Source organism: Canis lupus, chromosome X (assembly GCF_011100685.1).
Source record: "Canis lupus familiaris isolate Mischka breed German Shepherd chromosome X, alternate assembly UU_Cfam_GSD_1.0, whole genome shotgun sequence".
NCBI classification, from domain to species: Eukaryota; Metazoa; Chordata; class Mammalia; order Carnivora; family Canidae; genus Canis; species Canis lupus.
In genome coordinates, this window is record NC_049260.1 from 107,561,350 (window position 1) to 107,577,887 (window position 16,538).

Sequence of the window (16,538 nt, forward strand, 5' to 3'; positions counted from 1 at the left end):
CGGGCACAGGATTTGAAAATTCACACCTTAATGTCCCACATCACCAAGTAGCTGAAAGGGGGCATCAGAGGATTTGCTTACCTTCTATTGAACCTGTCACTTGCCTATTGTTCAAAGGTTGGTTAACCATTAGGGTCTCCTTTATACCACCAGCAATCTGTTTCTTGTTATTTGTTTTTTGTTATTGTAATAAAAAAAGAAAACTTGCTTTATCTGCAAAGTTTATTTCACAGAGCACACATATAAATGCAGGTGTAACAGTGTTCCAACATGTGACATTGGTGCAGAAAAATACCAGAAATTCATTTGTTACGATGATTGTCTCTGCCTTCTATATGAAAGAGCTCCTGTATAAAAATAGTTTTCGAATCTAAGGCACCAAGCTCTAATCTATAACAATGGTACAGTACTCTGAATGGCAAAGAGCTAAGGAATCAGAAAGAAGGCCTTTCTTTTGCTAATCCAAGGCTGGTGGCTAGAAAGGAACATGGACTTGCTTCAAACTCCTTTATGATTCACCAGAAAACTATTAGCAGTAGGACAACTGCTGTGCATTCAAGTTTTAGTCAAGGGCGTGTATTAAGCAGAATTTGACGGATGTCAGGAAACCTATCCCGTGTGTGTATGTGCGTACAAATGTGTGTATGCAAATGCGTGTGCACGTGTGTACGTGTGCGTCCATGTGTGCACACCTCTCTATCGTGGGGCCCAAAGAATGGCACTATTCCTGTGTTCACTTGCAGCCAGCAGCTAGAGAAAGGCAAGCAAATCGGCTCCACATGCCAAGGCCGAGTGTGCACTGCAGGGCAGGGCTGGCAAGCACAAGGACAAATAGATGGCACACTGTGAACTGGGGAAATGGCACGTGCCCCACCAGACAACAGCCAGGTACTGCTTTAGGTACAATCAAAACACTATGCATGTTTGAAAATAAACCCCAAAGTGCACTTCAAAAGGTGATGGTGATGAGCACAAAGGGTGCTACAACTGTCCCAAGATCACACTTTCCAACACTCCTAGCCTGTGGGGGTGTCAGGGCCTGTGCGCTCAGGTGATGGCACAGTTGAACACATGTATACCTAATGGTTAACATGTAACTTAACAGTATTTTGCAGCCTCGCCTTTGTCTATTAGAGACAATCCAGCAAAGCTCTTGTGAGCAATCCTGAGTCCCTCACACACCCTATGTGTCCTCTATGAGATTGAATGTCAGCTTTGAATTGCTAAAGTGACATAGCTGTTAAACAGAATAAGCATTATTTTAAGAGAGGAAATTACTCCTTGGTTTACAAGCTCAAGAGTCACCACTTCATAAAGGCACCCTTGATGTGCACTCACACACCCTGGCTGGAAAACAAGAACGAGACAGTGGAAGTATTTACAGGAAAACAAAAATGACTTTTTACTCAGAATCCTTGCTGTGGGCAAGAGTCAAGATGGTATGTGCATCTTCTGAGATACATGTTAAGGTGTCTGTCTGATGTTTTCCCTTTTTTTGATGATCATTTTCTTGGCCAGGTTCAAATTAGAGGCAGAAAGACTAGGGGAGATGGGACTAGAAGTGGAGATCCACAGCAGATGATCAATTCTCTTCTGGGCTGTGCGAAGTTTACATATCTGACCAGAGGGAAAAAGAAAAAGAACAGTGAAGATGCTGGTCTCACTGCCACTGGGCGCCAGCCTCTCTTCATGGTAGGTGCGGGACCTTTGGAAACCCCCTCCCCAACCCAACGCAGCTGACACACTGGTGCCCTCAGAACCCCAGCCGCCAAACAGGCCCAAGCTGTCTCTCAATTTTGAAGAAAGCTTCCTAAAGGAAAGAAAAGCAAAGGTCTTCTGGCTTCAGAAAGTCAGATGGAGAGACTAAATCTAAAAGTATCATGAATCATGTGTCCTAAACAATTATCTGCCTGCCGTAAAGCAGCTGATGGATCAGAGGGGCTGACAAGAACTGACTTTGTGTATCTAGTAGGAAATGCAGGGTGTCAAAACTAGAATCAAGTCATTTGTTCTCAAAACCAACTTAAATGGAAGACTCTTTGATATGAAGGTAGCCTTTAGACCCACCACCATCTCCCTACTTGCCTCAAAGTTACAGGATGCCAAGAAGGCCCTGCAAGAGCCAGAAGCAGGAGGGTTCGTGGCCAACTGCCTTTCAAGCAAGGTGAAAATAGGAGGAGGCCTTACCCGGTGGAGCAGGAACAGATTTGTTTTTCTTGTCGTCTAAAGGCAACTGGGGACTCTGGTGGAATGTCATGGAACCTTTCAGATGGTATTTTCGGCTATCAGGAGGGATACTGGACATAAGGGGCTCTGCCTCATTTCTGATGTCAATAATCTTGTCACAGATCCACTCCTGTGCCTCTGGATATAAACTCTTGGAAGGTCCCACGGTGTTACAGTTTTCACTTGCCTTTCTGGTTTTTGCTGCACGGCTGGTCATTCTTTTGGTGGACGATCTGGAAAGAAAGGCTTGTGTTAGAATCCTGACTAACCACAGACCAAAGTTTTGTCCCAAATAAAGCTTTCTCCTTTAATTAACTTCTAAGAGAGATCTTGGAAGTAACTTATCCTTCAGAATCCTAGTATGGAAAGGCTGGAAGGGACCCTGGAGATCACAGAACACACTGGTTTCCAAATTGTGTCCTACAAAGTCCCAGGGTTCAGCGAACACTAAGCAGGGCTAGGAGCAGCTAAGCACGCAGGGCTCCAGAAGCCCTGTTGCCCACTTCATGCTGACATGGGATGCCACCAGAACAGTCAACTGAGGATGAATGTGGCTTTCCTAGCTCCGGTGCTCAGCTCAGCCCATCACTGTGCTTCTCAGCCCATTGTGTTCCAGTGGGCTTTGTAGGTTTGTGTCTTTTTAGGCAATCCCCAGGGAGAATTCCTAAGAATCTACCCACTCTTCAAACCTAACTTCTGATTCTCAGTTTCACTATATATAAAATGACATCTGTACTGAAGTCAGACTTGCAATTATTAGAATTAAAATAAATAGGCAACATAAAACACCTGGTATGCAGCAGTCACTCAATGTCCCCCCTTTCTGGATTTTATGAGCAGATGCTAACCACTGTGCACAAAAGCACAGCTTAGAGCCAGATGTACCTGGTTTGAATGTGGGCTCTGCCCTTTCACAATGGGATGTTGGGCAAATAAGGCCCTTAATCTCTCCGTGCCTCAGTTTCCTCGTCTGTAAAAGTGAAGTTGATAGCCCTTACCTAGCAAGGCTGCTGTGGGGATTGGTTTATTTCTGGAAGTACTTGACCCAGTGCTTGGTACAAACTAAGAGCTCAGTCAATAATCGTGTATGACTCCCACCAAATTTATTCTGATAAGCTCGCTGAGCAACTCACCTGGTACCCTTCGCCTGAGCCAAAGGGTCTTTCGCACTTTTTTGTCTGAAGGTTTTCATGTCGTCATTAAAAAATGTTTTTGTCTCTCTATGGACTTGGCCAGAAGTGGCATCTAAAAACACCAGCTTGGGAGTGTTCTTCTTCATGTTTTTAAAATGTGTTTTGAGTTTTGTGGATGAATCCATGCCATTTATAAAGGCTTGGAAAACAAAAGGAAGAAGATTAAAACTGGAGTTTTGACAACGGAGACAACAGAAGGTGAAGGCTGTGATTGTGGTAGGCCAGGGCACAGCCAGCTGCCTCAAGGCAGGGAGGGCCATGCAGTGGGATTATGGGGTGCAAGGTGCTGCCCGGTGCACATGCCTCCTCTGGTCTCAAAGCACAAAGGGGCCATCTCTAAGGAACCTGACCTCTTTCCTCTGCCAGGCAAAAGTGGTAGGCCAGAAGGCAGCGGGCAACAGGCAGCAAGCTTCTTACCCCTCCTCCTGACTACCCACCTGTCCAATCCCACCTCTTATTTTAGCCTCAATCCCAGTGCTATCTCCTACCTTCACCTTTCCTCAGGGCCTGAAGCAGACCCTACACCTAGCCCTGCTCCTACTGCTCTGTTCTCACTGCATTTGGGCCAACCAGCTTGTGGCAGTATCACTGTTTGCTCCTCTGTTTCCCCAAGGCCTCCCTTGAGGGTATGCTTCCTCCTTTCTGTATCTCTGCTACCCCTACAGAGAGCCTGACTTGCGTATTCATATCCATTTGTGGGATAAAGAGTGGACAACAGTGTTTTCTCAAGTGCCTGGTACTGCTGCCAGAAAGTGGTTCCTCCTCATGAGGGACTCAGCCTTCCATTTCAGAGGGCTCTCAGATCACAAGAGGTGTTGTGTTTCTCCCAGTGAGGTGGGAAGCGGTATTCTACCTGTGTGTGCTCATTCATGAAAGCCGCATAAGGCCAGGAGCTAGGAAATGCTAGTAAGCCTCACATTCCGGTAAGAGCTACTACCTACAGCCTACGTCACAACCTGTACAAGAATAATATTTGCCACTGTAGTGGGCTTTACTGAGAGCTGTCTATGCATCAGGTACTATTCTTAGCATGACATGGATCAGCCCATGGCAATCTCGTGCTACCTTAAGAGGACCACATTAGCTTCCCCTTTTTCAGGTAGGAAAACTGAGTACAGAGAGGTTCAGTAAGTTGCCCAAAGCCACACAGCTCAGAAGCAAAGGAGCCCCTAGATGAACTCAGTCCAGATCCTATACGGTGACTAACAGAACTCAAAAGGCAAGCAAACCTGATGGATGCGGGTCATCAGAAGAACCATCGTCACTTTCCGACTCATCCTCATCATCCGCCTCGTCCTCCTCGTATGTGTTGTCAACAAAGGTTTCTGCAGCCTAGGATGAGAAAAGGAGTCATGATTGCATCTATATTCCATCAGCCTGATTTGGTCATTTCAAAGAAAACAGGTTCATGCTGGACTAATTGATGGCTATTTTTCATCACTTCAATTAAAGGTTAAAAAAAAAATCTAACCTCTAACAGGTGGCTCTAGTTGTCTTTCAGTTAGGGAGATACTCAAGAATGAAAGACTTCTCTGAGTGAGCAGATGGCAATGGTTTTGGGTTGGCATGTGGCCTTTGTTGCTCAGAGTCCAAACTAAGCCATAGTAGGGCCAATTGATGAACAGCTAAAAAAAATTCACGGCTGTCTCGAGAGGAGGCCACTTCTCAGGCCAGTGGGCTAACTGATCTTTGTGTCTCCACACTTTCCAGAAATGACAGTTCTATTTTAAATTTTCATGATATGAATGACCACACATGGGAACTGGAAAGAGCCAAAATACCAGTTTGGTAACACAAAGGGTTAAAAGTCCAGAATCTGGAGGGAAAAGGCCTTCTAGAGGCATGTGACACATCAAAAGACAGGATTGCTGGGGTAGAAAATACTTGTGAAATAGACCCCCAAAAGCAGTTACAATAAAGGAGAAAAAATTGCTCAATTTGAAGTTCATGAAAATGAACTTCTGTTCAACAAAAGGCCTTATGAGAATATGAGACAAACTACAGCAATACCTACATATCTGTAGGGCTCATAAGCAGAGCAGGTAAAAAAAACTCCTACACATCACTAAGGAGGCCAACCACCAAACAGAAACATGGACAAAGGACTCGACAAGGCACTTCACCAAAGTAGATCTCAAATGGCCAAAAAGTAGATGAAAAGGCACTCGAGTTCATTTATCATCAGAAACTACTAAACAGTTCAGTAGTGTGCATATTAAGAACTTCTATCCAGCAGCAGACCAAGTTAGGATAGGCTATGAACTGGGAGAAGATCTATGCAGCACAAACGAGCAGAAAAGTAATATCATCCAGAACAGTGAAGAACCACAAGTCAGTGAGAAAAGAGAAGTATCAACCCAAAGGCTTTGGGCACAGACTCGAACAAGCATCTCACACAAGAAAAAACAGGATAGCTAATTAAAGATAAGAGAACGAGCTCCACTTTTTTCATAATCAGGGACAAGGGAGACTGATGCTTAAGTTACCACCAAATCAGCAAAAATGGAAAAGTCGGCAAGAAGGTGAAGCTACAGAAATTCTTATGTACTGCCGGCAGGGACACACAGAGTACCTTTGATGTATTTGAATCTGTCTTCCTCGTCCGCTTCATTATTTCCTCAATTCTCTATTTCAAGGAAAATAAAAAATCAAACACAAAAACGGATTAAAAACAAACCCACAATCCTGAAGAAGTTGATTACTTGTTTTCCACAAGCAGACAGCATCAGTACTGCTCCCAAGCCACAGATTTAACCACCTTGAGACCTTGGGTCAGCAGCCACACATCCTCCCAACCCCAGTATCAGTCATCTGGACAACATCTTGAGTGGTAGTAGCTAATGTTTTAGTCTGAACAGACCATGACTGAAGCAAATATTAATGAAAAGAATGCACCCCAATGATGTGACATTGACAGAAGTCTGTTACTGGAAAGAATACACACATGAGAGGGAAATAATTTTTCTTCCCTGTGCACACCTCCTTCCCTGGTGAGAGACAGGCCTTGTAGCCTGAATGGGGGCCTCCTCTGATGCCAGAGGATCCCGATGAGTTGCACAAAGTGAGGTCCCATCTGATGAACAGCCCACACCACGGACTTCGAGAGAAGCCTGAACCTCCTGCTCCCTCCCACTAAGCTGCTTGCAGTTTCCAGCCCAGTTTGGAAGAAACTAACTTCTGCCAACCCCTCCCTGTGACTGGAGGGATTCTTTCAAAGGAGCTTTGTTCCCAGAGGTTTGTGATATTGAGGTGTCACTATAGTGGTCACCAGTGGTCCATGATAGATAAGGTCAATAAGGGGAGACCCTTCCATAGTAGGGGGGAGATCCTTAGATAAAGAAGAGAGTTGCAGTGGGAAAACTACCAGAGGCTAGCATGCCACTTACTTGTGATTTTCAAGAACATGTTTTGATATCATGTGCCCAATGTTATTTTTGAAAAGAACCAAACCTCCAAAATAGAATGAAAGAGTACCTTCTTCCTTTCTAATCGCTCTTGCAAATTCTGTAACATAATTCTCTCCTGCTCCTTCTTGCGTTTGTCAGCCTCCTCCTGAGCTTTTATCTTGGCGTCCCCTTTCTAAAAAATTTGCATAAAGATACCATTTATTCTCAATATATGAGTGATAACTGAAAACAATAGCTGAAAAAGTTAAATAGTTAAATGTTATCCAGCATAAAAGAATGTAACCTGAATGACAGCACCTATACACACCACACTCATGAATTACCAGTTTTCAAAGCATTAACTAAAAATGCACAAAACTAGGCTATCCTCTTGAGGATTTAGAAGCAACGTCAGTCCCCTCCAGGACCTCAGGGTTATCATTATACTGGTTATCAGGCCACTACAGTTTCAAAGTAAGTGATTATTTAGCTATCCATCAACACAGAAACAGGAGCCAAAAGTCTTACACCTTTCAAAAGCACGGAGAGGTTCCTTAAAGGTAGCTTCCTGAGGAATGCAAACGCACACAACCACTTACACAACATATAAGTGATTAAGTGATATACTAAAACTGGAATGAATATTAAGTAGGCTAGGTAGTGTTAATAATTCAAACTGAGGGATCCCTGGGTGGCGCAGCGGTTTGGCGCCTGCCTTTGGCCCAGGGCGTGATCCTGGAGACCCGGGATCGAATCCCACATCAGTCTCCCGGTGCATGGAGCCTGCTTCTCCCTCTGCCTATGTCTCTGTGCCCCTCTCTCTCTCTCTCTGTGACTATCATAAATAAATAAAAATTAAAAAAAAAATAATAATAATAATAATTCAAACTGAGTGTAGTCTGAGCTCAGTTTATAGATTTATTTACCAGGTGATTTGAATTTGCATGGATAAGACATTCTTACTGGGGAACTGGAGGACTTTAAACTTTTCGAGGCATTCATAATTTTTATCGTCTCTGTTGGAGTTTAAGGAGTGCAGCTGTGAGCGTTGCCACAGAGTGCAAGATTGGGAAAACTCACATAGGACATTTAATCTGCGTGAGCAATGGGATTTCCTGAAACCAAGCTGCAATGTTGTTTATGTAGACAAAATAAAAAACTACTAATCTGTAATTCTCAGCTTTCTGCTTCTGTTTCACTTGGAAAATATTCTACGATTTTGCCAAGGGTGGCTGGGAATGACTTGTAGTAGCTTTGGGTAGCAGCTAGACTATAATGGGAAAATACAGCCAGTGAAGGCTACATATCTGTTCACCATCTTTCTTGGAGAGACAGATTTTTGCCTTGGGTTTCCAATGAATTTTAGAATCTGCTTCTCAACCCCTGATAGAGAGCCAACAAACCTGTAGCAGCACTTTCCGGTCTTCTGGATCTGGATATTCTTTTTTCTTTATTTCCTTCTGCTGTTGCCCATCTTCCAGTTTTAAGAACTCTTCTTGTTGGCCTTCAATTGCTTTCTCTGCCATGTCCTTCAATTTGCTAATGACACAACACATTTAAACAATTTAGTATTTGTCTCAGTCTCTACTATATACAGCTTGCTATATAGTACATGCATTTTTTTAAGTCATCTCTACACCCAACATGGGGCTCGAACTCCTGACCCCAAGATCAAGAGTTGCATGCTCCTCTGATTGAGCCAGCCACATACTCCCTGTACATGCATTTAAAAAAAAAAAAGATTTACTTATGGGACACCTGGGTGGCTCAGCAGTTGAGCGTCTGCCTTTGGCTCAGGGCATGATCCCAGAGTCCTGGGATTGAGTCCCACATCGGTCTCCCTACATGGAACCTGCTCCTCCCTCTGCCTGTCTCTGCCTCTCTCTGCATCTCAAATGAATGAATGAATCTTTTTTAAAAAATAAATAAAAATTAAAAAGATGTACTTATTTGAGAGAGAGAGAGGGAGGGAGAGGGGGAGAGAGAGAGAGAGAATATGCCAGGTGGGGGAGGAGCAGAAGGAAAGAGGAAATCCCAAGCAAAACACGAGGCTTAATCCCAGGACCCGAGATCTGACCTGAGCCGAAACCAAGACTGCGCCACCCAAGCACCCTTGTACATGTTTTTTAATAGTGAAACTGCTTCTGTACAGAACACAACTTATACTTACATCAGATTCACTGCATTTTCTATGTTATTGCACAGAATTTACATAATTTCACACTTTTTATTTATTTTAGAAATTCTGAGTGTGCACATGTGTGCAAGTTGGAGGCAGAGGGAAAGGGAAAGAAGCAAATTTCCTGCTGAGCACAGAGCCTGAAGCAGGGCTCAACGCAGGGCTTGATGCAGGGCCTGATCCCATAAGCCCAAGATCATGGCCCGAGATCATGACCCGAGCCGAAACCAGCAGTCAGATGCTCAACCAAGCCACCGAGGTACCCCAATTTTACCCTTTTTAAATGGGGGAAACTAGCTCTTGGGAGTAAAAAAGATTTCTATCAGTTAGTGGGCTACTCTGTATCTTAAAAGGAGACAGAAAAGAAGAGCACTCCTTAACTGTATTAAACACATGGGACCCTCCAAAAGGCCTCATTTTTACATACATTCACACCCAATCTCACATGTAATCATTTAAAAGAAGGCCTGGTGGTGCCCAGAGGAAAGCCATGTCAACAACGACCAGTATGCAGGGCTTTTTAAATGTTAAATTAGGGGTGTCTGGGTGGCTCCATTGGTTAAATGTTAAATCTGCCTTCGGCTCAGGGCATGATCCTGGGATGTGGTCTCTCTCTCAAGTAGATAAAATATTTAAGAAAATAAAATATTAAATTAGCTGTTTACATGAATCATTGATGTTTAAGTTAACATGTTATTTTTGCTATTCACAACATCCCCTTTCTCCTCTCTTCCAAACCCATAAGGTGTACTGAAAGCATATGATTACATTTCAAACACTTACTACTTAAAAACAAACTCAGGACTAGTTATTCTGTGCAGGCAGTGGACAGAGGTTTATATTCCAGAACCCTGAATCAGGTTAGCTTCAAGAAACCTTGAGATGGAATTAGAATGAACATGAGTGTACATGAGGTTTGCTGCCCACAGGCAAGCCTTCCAGCAAGGACTGATGAGAATGACATGTCACAAAGGTCACTGGAAGCACCCCTAGCAAAACAGGAGGAAGTACGCTTTCCAGGTTTACAAATTCCAAAGTTACAAAAGAAAGGGGCTAACCCTAGTGAATTCCAACAGAAATGGTCTGCCATGATCACTCAAGTGTTCCTGCTGAGATATGGGACCCTTATGGGGGGGTCTCCTTACGCATCTTAATGGTACAACTTAACAACACATGATGCATGGATACTAAAGACGGCTATACCAGCTATCTAGAAGACCAGTGTCCTCTCTGCTGGAGATGCTTGCCACATTTGTTTCGAAGGCAATGAGTCATTTCGGATTCACACTAAAGGAAAAGTCAGTTACTCTTTGAGTATTTGAAATACATCTAACCTGAAGGTACATTTTTGACTTTCAAAATCTGGGCCCTAGACAAGATAGAGTATAGAAAGAGTGGGTTGGTGCCAACCTTTGCTCCGTTTCCTTTTGTTGCCTTTCTTCCTTCTCTCTTTGTTCACGAGCAAGGCGTCGTTTTTCTGCCAAAATTTTTGTTGCCTCCTCAGCATTCATAGTCCCTGGTGTGCTTTTATTACCAGACTCTAGTTGAAATTAACATGTAAAACAGTTAGCTTAGGGAACTTAACACCCTTAAGTCCAATAAAGAGGTACAAGACAACCAATGACATTAAAAACCCAAACAATATGCACATGGTCTAAAATTTATAAACAACAAACAATCTATAAGTGATTACAGAACAGATTTGGTTCAAACCCCGAACCCCACTCCCAGTAACAGAAGAAACAGTTTGTCTCTTTTTAACAACTACTTGCTCCAAAATAAAATAATGTACTCCTCCTTTGGTTTAGCCATTTTGAGAGATGTGATATTTTTCCTTATGGGAAAAAAGATTAAGACACACTGAATATAGAGGAAGACAAACACCCAGGCATCCCCTAACCAGTTACTTTTTTTTTTTCAAAGATTTTATTTATTTATTCATAGAGACACACACAGAGAGAGAGAGAGAGAGAGGCAGAGATACAGGCAGAGGGAGAAGCAGGCTCCACGCAGAGAGCCCAATGCGGGACTCGATCCTGGGTCTCCAGGATCACGCCCTGGGCTGCAGGCAGTGCTAAACCGCTGCGCCACCGGGGCTGCCCCCAACCAGTTACTTTTAACATCAGTTCCAAAAATGGATGTTCCAAAACAAGGGGGTAAGGGTAAGAAGCTCTGGCAAGAAAAAGTAAATAGTGTGCCAATGATTGGCTTAATTCTTTATCAAAAGAAGGCTCACTCCCTAAAGTTCTCAGAATTGGGGAATAAAATAAAGGCAACTATTCCCAAAGTACCTTAAGATTTTCTGGGTTGCCTAAATAAACTTAGTGAAAGAACTTACCTTCATAGACCATCTGCTTGTGGCTCACAGCCTCAGAGTTGTTAGAAGGTTTAGGCATTCCTTCTCTTTTCTTTCCAAGAGTACCTAATGCATTTTGCGCAAATAGGCTACGCTGAACAGGAATTATTTTACAGGAAAGAGAAGAATGTGACAGTTTTGACATGACGGGTGAAGGTGATGGGGGGCGATTCTTTTGCAATTGCCTGCTGGGAAAAAGTAACCATTAATGGAGGAAATCTGATATGATGTTGTAATATATATGTGCTAATTAGTTTATAACATGCCATTTCATAAAATATATTGTCTTGATATTATGATATTTTATGATATGTTATTCCATCTTTAAAGGCTTTTTTCTTTATGTTATGATGCATTTTCTATATTTATGTTTGATGTTATTTCATTTATGAAACACTCGTGGAATTTATCATGGTAAAATACTTATCAGGAACAGCTGCAAATAAGGTACTTACTTTGCACTGATAGGAGAAGGTGGACGCCATGTACTTGCAGGAGAAGATGGCCATTTATAACATGGTATGTGTGATGATGGGCGCTTTTTGGCAGTAGGATTTGAGGCCTGTTTGTCCATTTCTGATTTCTGAACAGAGTAATTTGATCAGATTAAGAAATTAGCATTTACTTTACTGCAGCTGACTTTTTTAAGACAAAAATACCCTGAATATAATACAATTATAGCTCCTTAAACTCCTAATTTTCCTTTTAAGCATAAGAATTAGGTACACAGATATGTTCTCCTAGACTACCAATTCAGATTACAAAATTCAAGATCACAGAAATAATTATCTTAAAAAATCTTTCACTTCAAATTCTACTTCTAAATCCTGATTAAAAGTTTTGCATTATTTCTCAAAAAGCTTTTCTTCACATTTTAGAAACAGTTCATGTAAAAGTTACTCCCTTCTACTAAAAAATTAATCTACCTTCGAGGGGAAACTGGTACAATGAATATCAGAATTTTAAATCGTTGAAGTTATCCTATTTTACTAATTTTATTACAGAATGCTATAAATATGAACACGTTGCTTATGCTGTGAAACCTGACCTATCGTAACCTACACAAGTAAACATGCAGATTTTAACAGAAAATTTTTCAATAAAAGGCATCTGACAAACCTTTGCAGAGTCTCTCACTTTCACCTTTGAAGATGTTTCTGGGCTCACCTCAGGGGATGCCTTGGGGGATGCTTCCGCACTCTCTTTGGGGAATACTTTCACACTAGCCTCAGGTGACGCTTCCACACTGGCCTCAGGTGACGCTTCCACACTGGCCTCAGGTGACGCTTCCACACTGGCCTCGGGGGACACTCCCACACTAGTCTTGGGAGATGCCTCCACACTTGCCTCAGATGATGCTTCCATGCTTACATCAGGGGATGCATCCATGCTCACCTCGGGAGATGAATCCACGCTCACCTCGGGGGACGGGTCCACGCTCACCTCAGGGGACACGTCCACGCTCACCGAAGGGGACGGGTCTACACTCACCGTGGGGGATGGGTCCACGCTCACCTCGGGGGACATGTCCACACTCACTTCAGGTGATGTTTCCATGCTCTCAAGGAGTGCTTCCACTTCTGTTTCACATGATGCTTCCATGCTCCCTTTAGGGGACCCTTCCATGTTCACCTTGGAGGTTGCTTCTATATTCACCTTGGGAGCGGGAGCTGCTTTCACATTCACCTCAGGGGCTGCTTCCACACTCACTGTGGCGGCCCCTTCCACGTTCACATTGGGGGCCACTTCTGCCTTTGCCTGGGGGGCAACTTCTGCCTTTGCCTCGGGGGCAGCTTCCACTTTTGGCTTGGGTGATGATTCTGCACTCACCTCACAGAGTGCTGCTTCTTTTTCCTGGGGAGGCACTACCTCGGAAGGCACTACTACTGATGACTTGTGAAGCACTACGTTACTCTTCAATTCGTCACTGCTCTGGCTACACAATGGCACGTTTATATTCTGGACTAAAGTACTGCGGGTGCCTGTGAGTGAATGAGAACAGAATGAAACTGCACACACTTAGAAACCTGACAAGACAGTATCACACCATGTGACAGTATAAGAACAGGAAGAGAAAAGAGACTACGTTCATTAGTAAACTGCAGGGATTACACACAACACTGAAGTGTTTAGTGAAATGGATCACAGATACAGGACAAAAACATCGCAAAGTTGGTACTTCAGAAGCGCCACCATCAAAGAGGTGTTGTGAAAGCAATAGTCCACTACAGATGAAGAGAGGATGCTTCTCCAAAGTTGATATTTATAATAAACCATTTCCCTTTTAATCATACTATAGTTCTGAATGATTTTCATAAAACATTACAAGATATTCAACACTTTTTAAAAGTAATCTAAAACAACTTCACCAGGGCCAGAGATTGGTACCATTACAAGTCACGCAAGGGGTGGGGCAGAGGGAAAGGGACAAGGAGACTCCCTGCTGAGTGGGGAGCCCAATGCAGGACTTGTTCCCTGGACCCCAAGATCATGACCTGAGTCGAAGTCAGATGCTTATCCAACTGAGCCACCCAGATGCCCCAGAAAATGGTATATATTGAGTTTAAACAAAAGCAGGTCAAAAAATTATTTTTAAAAAAGTATTTGGTGGTAACTTTCATAAAACTTGGTAAATTTGTCATCTCCTCTTTAAATCTGGGTAGTAAATTTTTACATGATCTCATCAAATAATCAAAACAGAACAAATTACCAAAGACTGACTACTCATGAATAAACAATTTGAATATTTTTTAGTTCCCCCATTTTTGGTGGAAAAAGTATTTTATTTACACATCTGTATGTATCTAAACAGTCACATTACTTAACACTGACAGTTTGCACTATAAAAAATATATTAAGTATAGCTATAGAAATTTAAGATAAAATGTTATATTTTTGATGGAAGTAATAGATTATTAAACAGGAATGAAAGTTAATACAAGAAATATCTCACAGTAGACTGGGGAGGGACTGGCATAAAATAATCTGACATACATATATAATGGGGGAAAAGCAAAGTCAGGAATCTAAACTAAAAGAAGGCTGCACTACCAAAACAGGCTCTGATAGCACTAATTTCTTTTACTAATCATATGAACATTAACAGAAGAAAAAATAAAGATGGTGGGATAAATTCTGGAAAGAAAAAAGTAGAAGAAAAAAGAAGAATGAAGAGAATTGTGCATTTGAGGCACACTCCACTACTGAGGACTTCTTACTACCCACAGGTTTGTCTAATACTCTGTGTGACCTATAAGTGAGAAAATCCACATAAGCCTGAATATTAGTTTTATTTTACTAACAATAAAAAGTTGAAGAGCAGCTCAATGTTATTCTTCCATATTTTAGGGAAAAAAGGAGGGTGGAGTAGGAAACTTTCTCCTTTGATATTATAAAAATTTTCAGATACTTTTAACATCCAGTACTTTTTACAGTACAGAAGCACAGGTCAAAAAACCCATAGCTCTTTAAAAATTTAGAGGCAGGGTACCTGGGTGGCTCAGTTGGTTGAGCCTCCAACTCTTGATTTCAGCCCAAGTCATGATCTCAGAGTCATGAGATTGAGCCGCGTAGTACCAGGCTCTTCAAGATCAGAGAGGAGTCTGCTTATCCCTCTCTCCCAACCCCCAACTTGCATGCTCTCTCTTCCTCTCATTCATTCATAATGAATGAATAAATAAATAAACAACTTTTAAAAAGTTAGGGATGCCTGGTTGGCTCAGTCAGTAGAGCATGCAACTCTTGATCTCTGGGTCAGAAGTTTGAGCCCTATATGTTGGGTATAGATATTATTTTTAAAAATCTTTTTTAAAAATCATTTAAGGGGCCCCTGGGTGGCTCAACTGGTTAAGTGTCTGCCTTCAGCTTAGGTCATAGTCATGGGTCTATGTCATAGTCCTTCCAGGGTCCTGGCATCAGGCTCCCTGCTCAGTGGGGAGCCTGCTTCTCCCTCTGCCCCTCCCCCTGCTCATGCTTTCTCTCTCTCTCAATAAATAAATACAATCCTTTAAAAAAAGGATTTAAAAATTTAACAAAATTAACTATTACCCAAATAACTAATCTAGCACAACAGAAGGCATAAAATAAATATACAACATAAAAGGTTGGGTAAAATCAGTCATTTGGAATACTGATGCAAATTATTTTTATGCCTACTGCAACAAATTAAATGATATAATCTGTTTTTTAAATTTTTATTTATTTTTATATTTTTAAAGATTTTATGTATTTACTTATTTGACAGTGAGAAACATGAGTGGAGAGGGGCAAAGGAAGAGCGAAGCAGGCTCCCTGAGTGCAGAGCCTGACAGGGGCCTGATCCCAGGATTCCTGGAGGATTATGACCAGAGCCGAAGACAGAGAGCAGATGCTCAACCGATGGAGCCACCCAGGCACCCCTAACCTGCTTTTTAAGTGCAAATACTAACACTTTCGGGCTTTCTGCCCTATGCCTGTTACCTGGAGTATCTTTCCCAGGGACTGATAAAGAAGCAGCACTTTTGCTCCTGGCTATTGATGCTTTTGTAGGAACGAGGAGGCGAGTGATTAAATTACTCTCCCGAAGACTGGTATACGGGGGACGAGCTAAATAAGAACAAACAAAAAGGATTCAAGTTGAGGTCTCACAAATAAATGTGAAGCAAGAAAGAGCAATGTGAACTGCTGCAAATGAGAATTTTCCCAGCCTGAAAGTAGAAGCAACGAGAACAACATATATATAATGGGAGTGAACACTGCCACGGGATCAGATTGCCTTGCTATGGAAGAGATCACCTGAATTAAGGGTCAAAGGCCCCAGCATACACAATAACCCCAATAAAGAAATCTAGATAACCTATTTAACAGAACCCTATCCAATGTATAGTCTCTATGGAGGAACTCACATATGGAGAAAGAAGTTGTATGTGACAAAGCAACTTTGACATGGATTTCTACAGATATATGCTACTGACAGTCATACTGGTCAAGTTCATTACCAAAAGCTCCAAGGAACTTGACTGATTTCTTTTGTTAAAAAGTGCATCTTGTAAATAACTTGCTCCAAACATTTTTATATTCACAAAGATCTCTATGACAATGGCATTTGTTAATAATAGGATTCAGCCTGAATCAAAGAACTGGAGAGTATTCTGTAAGTGAATGGTTTGGTATAAAACAAAAAGCAACAATCATGTTTGACTGAGACAAACATGAGTTGG

General features: G+C 42.2%; 1 protein-coding gene across 13 annotated transcripts in view; it reads right to left on the reverse strand.

Moving 5' to 3' along the window:
• Positions 1–204: 204 nt before the first annotated feature.
• The window catches only part of MAP7D3 (MAP7 domain containing 3), a 59,646-nt gene continuing 43,312 nt past the window's right edge, over positions 205–16,538 (reverse strand). For 8 of the 13 annotated variants that reach the window (XM_038588419.1, XM_038588414.1, XM_038588417.1 and 5 more), the window contains 12 exons: positions 15,799–15,924; positions 12,460–13,322; positions 11,796–11,923; positions 11,323–11,528; positions 10,395–10,524; positions 8,209–8,344; positions 6,894–6,998; positions 5,992–6,045; positions 4,649–4,751; positions 3,360–3,558; positions 2,414–2,459; positions 205–1,617 (listed from right to left, as the gene is read on the reverse strand). In XM_038588419.1, the coding sequence (XP_038444347.1) occupies positions 1,465–1,617; positions 2,414–2,459; positions 3,360–3,558; positions 4,649–4,751; positions 5,992–6,045; positions 6,894–6,998; positions 8,209–8,344; positions 10,395–10,524; positions 11,323–11,528; positions 11,796–11,923; positions 12,460–13,322; positions 15,799–15,924 (2,249 nt within the window). In that variant the 3' untranslated portion in view covers positions 205–1,464. The remainder of the gene's footprint in view (positions 1,618–2,413; positions 2,460–3,359; positions 3,559–4,648; positions 4,752–5,991; positions 6,046–6,893; positions 6,999–8,208; positions 8,345–10,394; positions 10,525–11,322; positions 11,529–11,795; positions 11,924–12,459; positions 13,323–15,798; positions 15,925–16,538) is intronic. The other 5 variants (XM_038588421.1, XM_038588420.1, XM_038588415.1 and 2 more) reach the window with 4 other exon arrangements.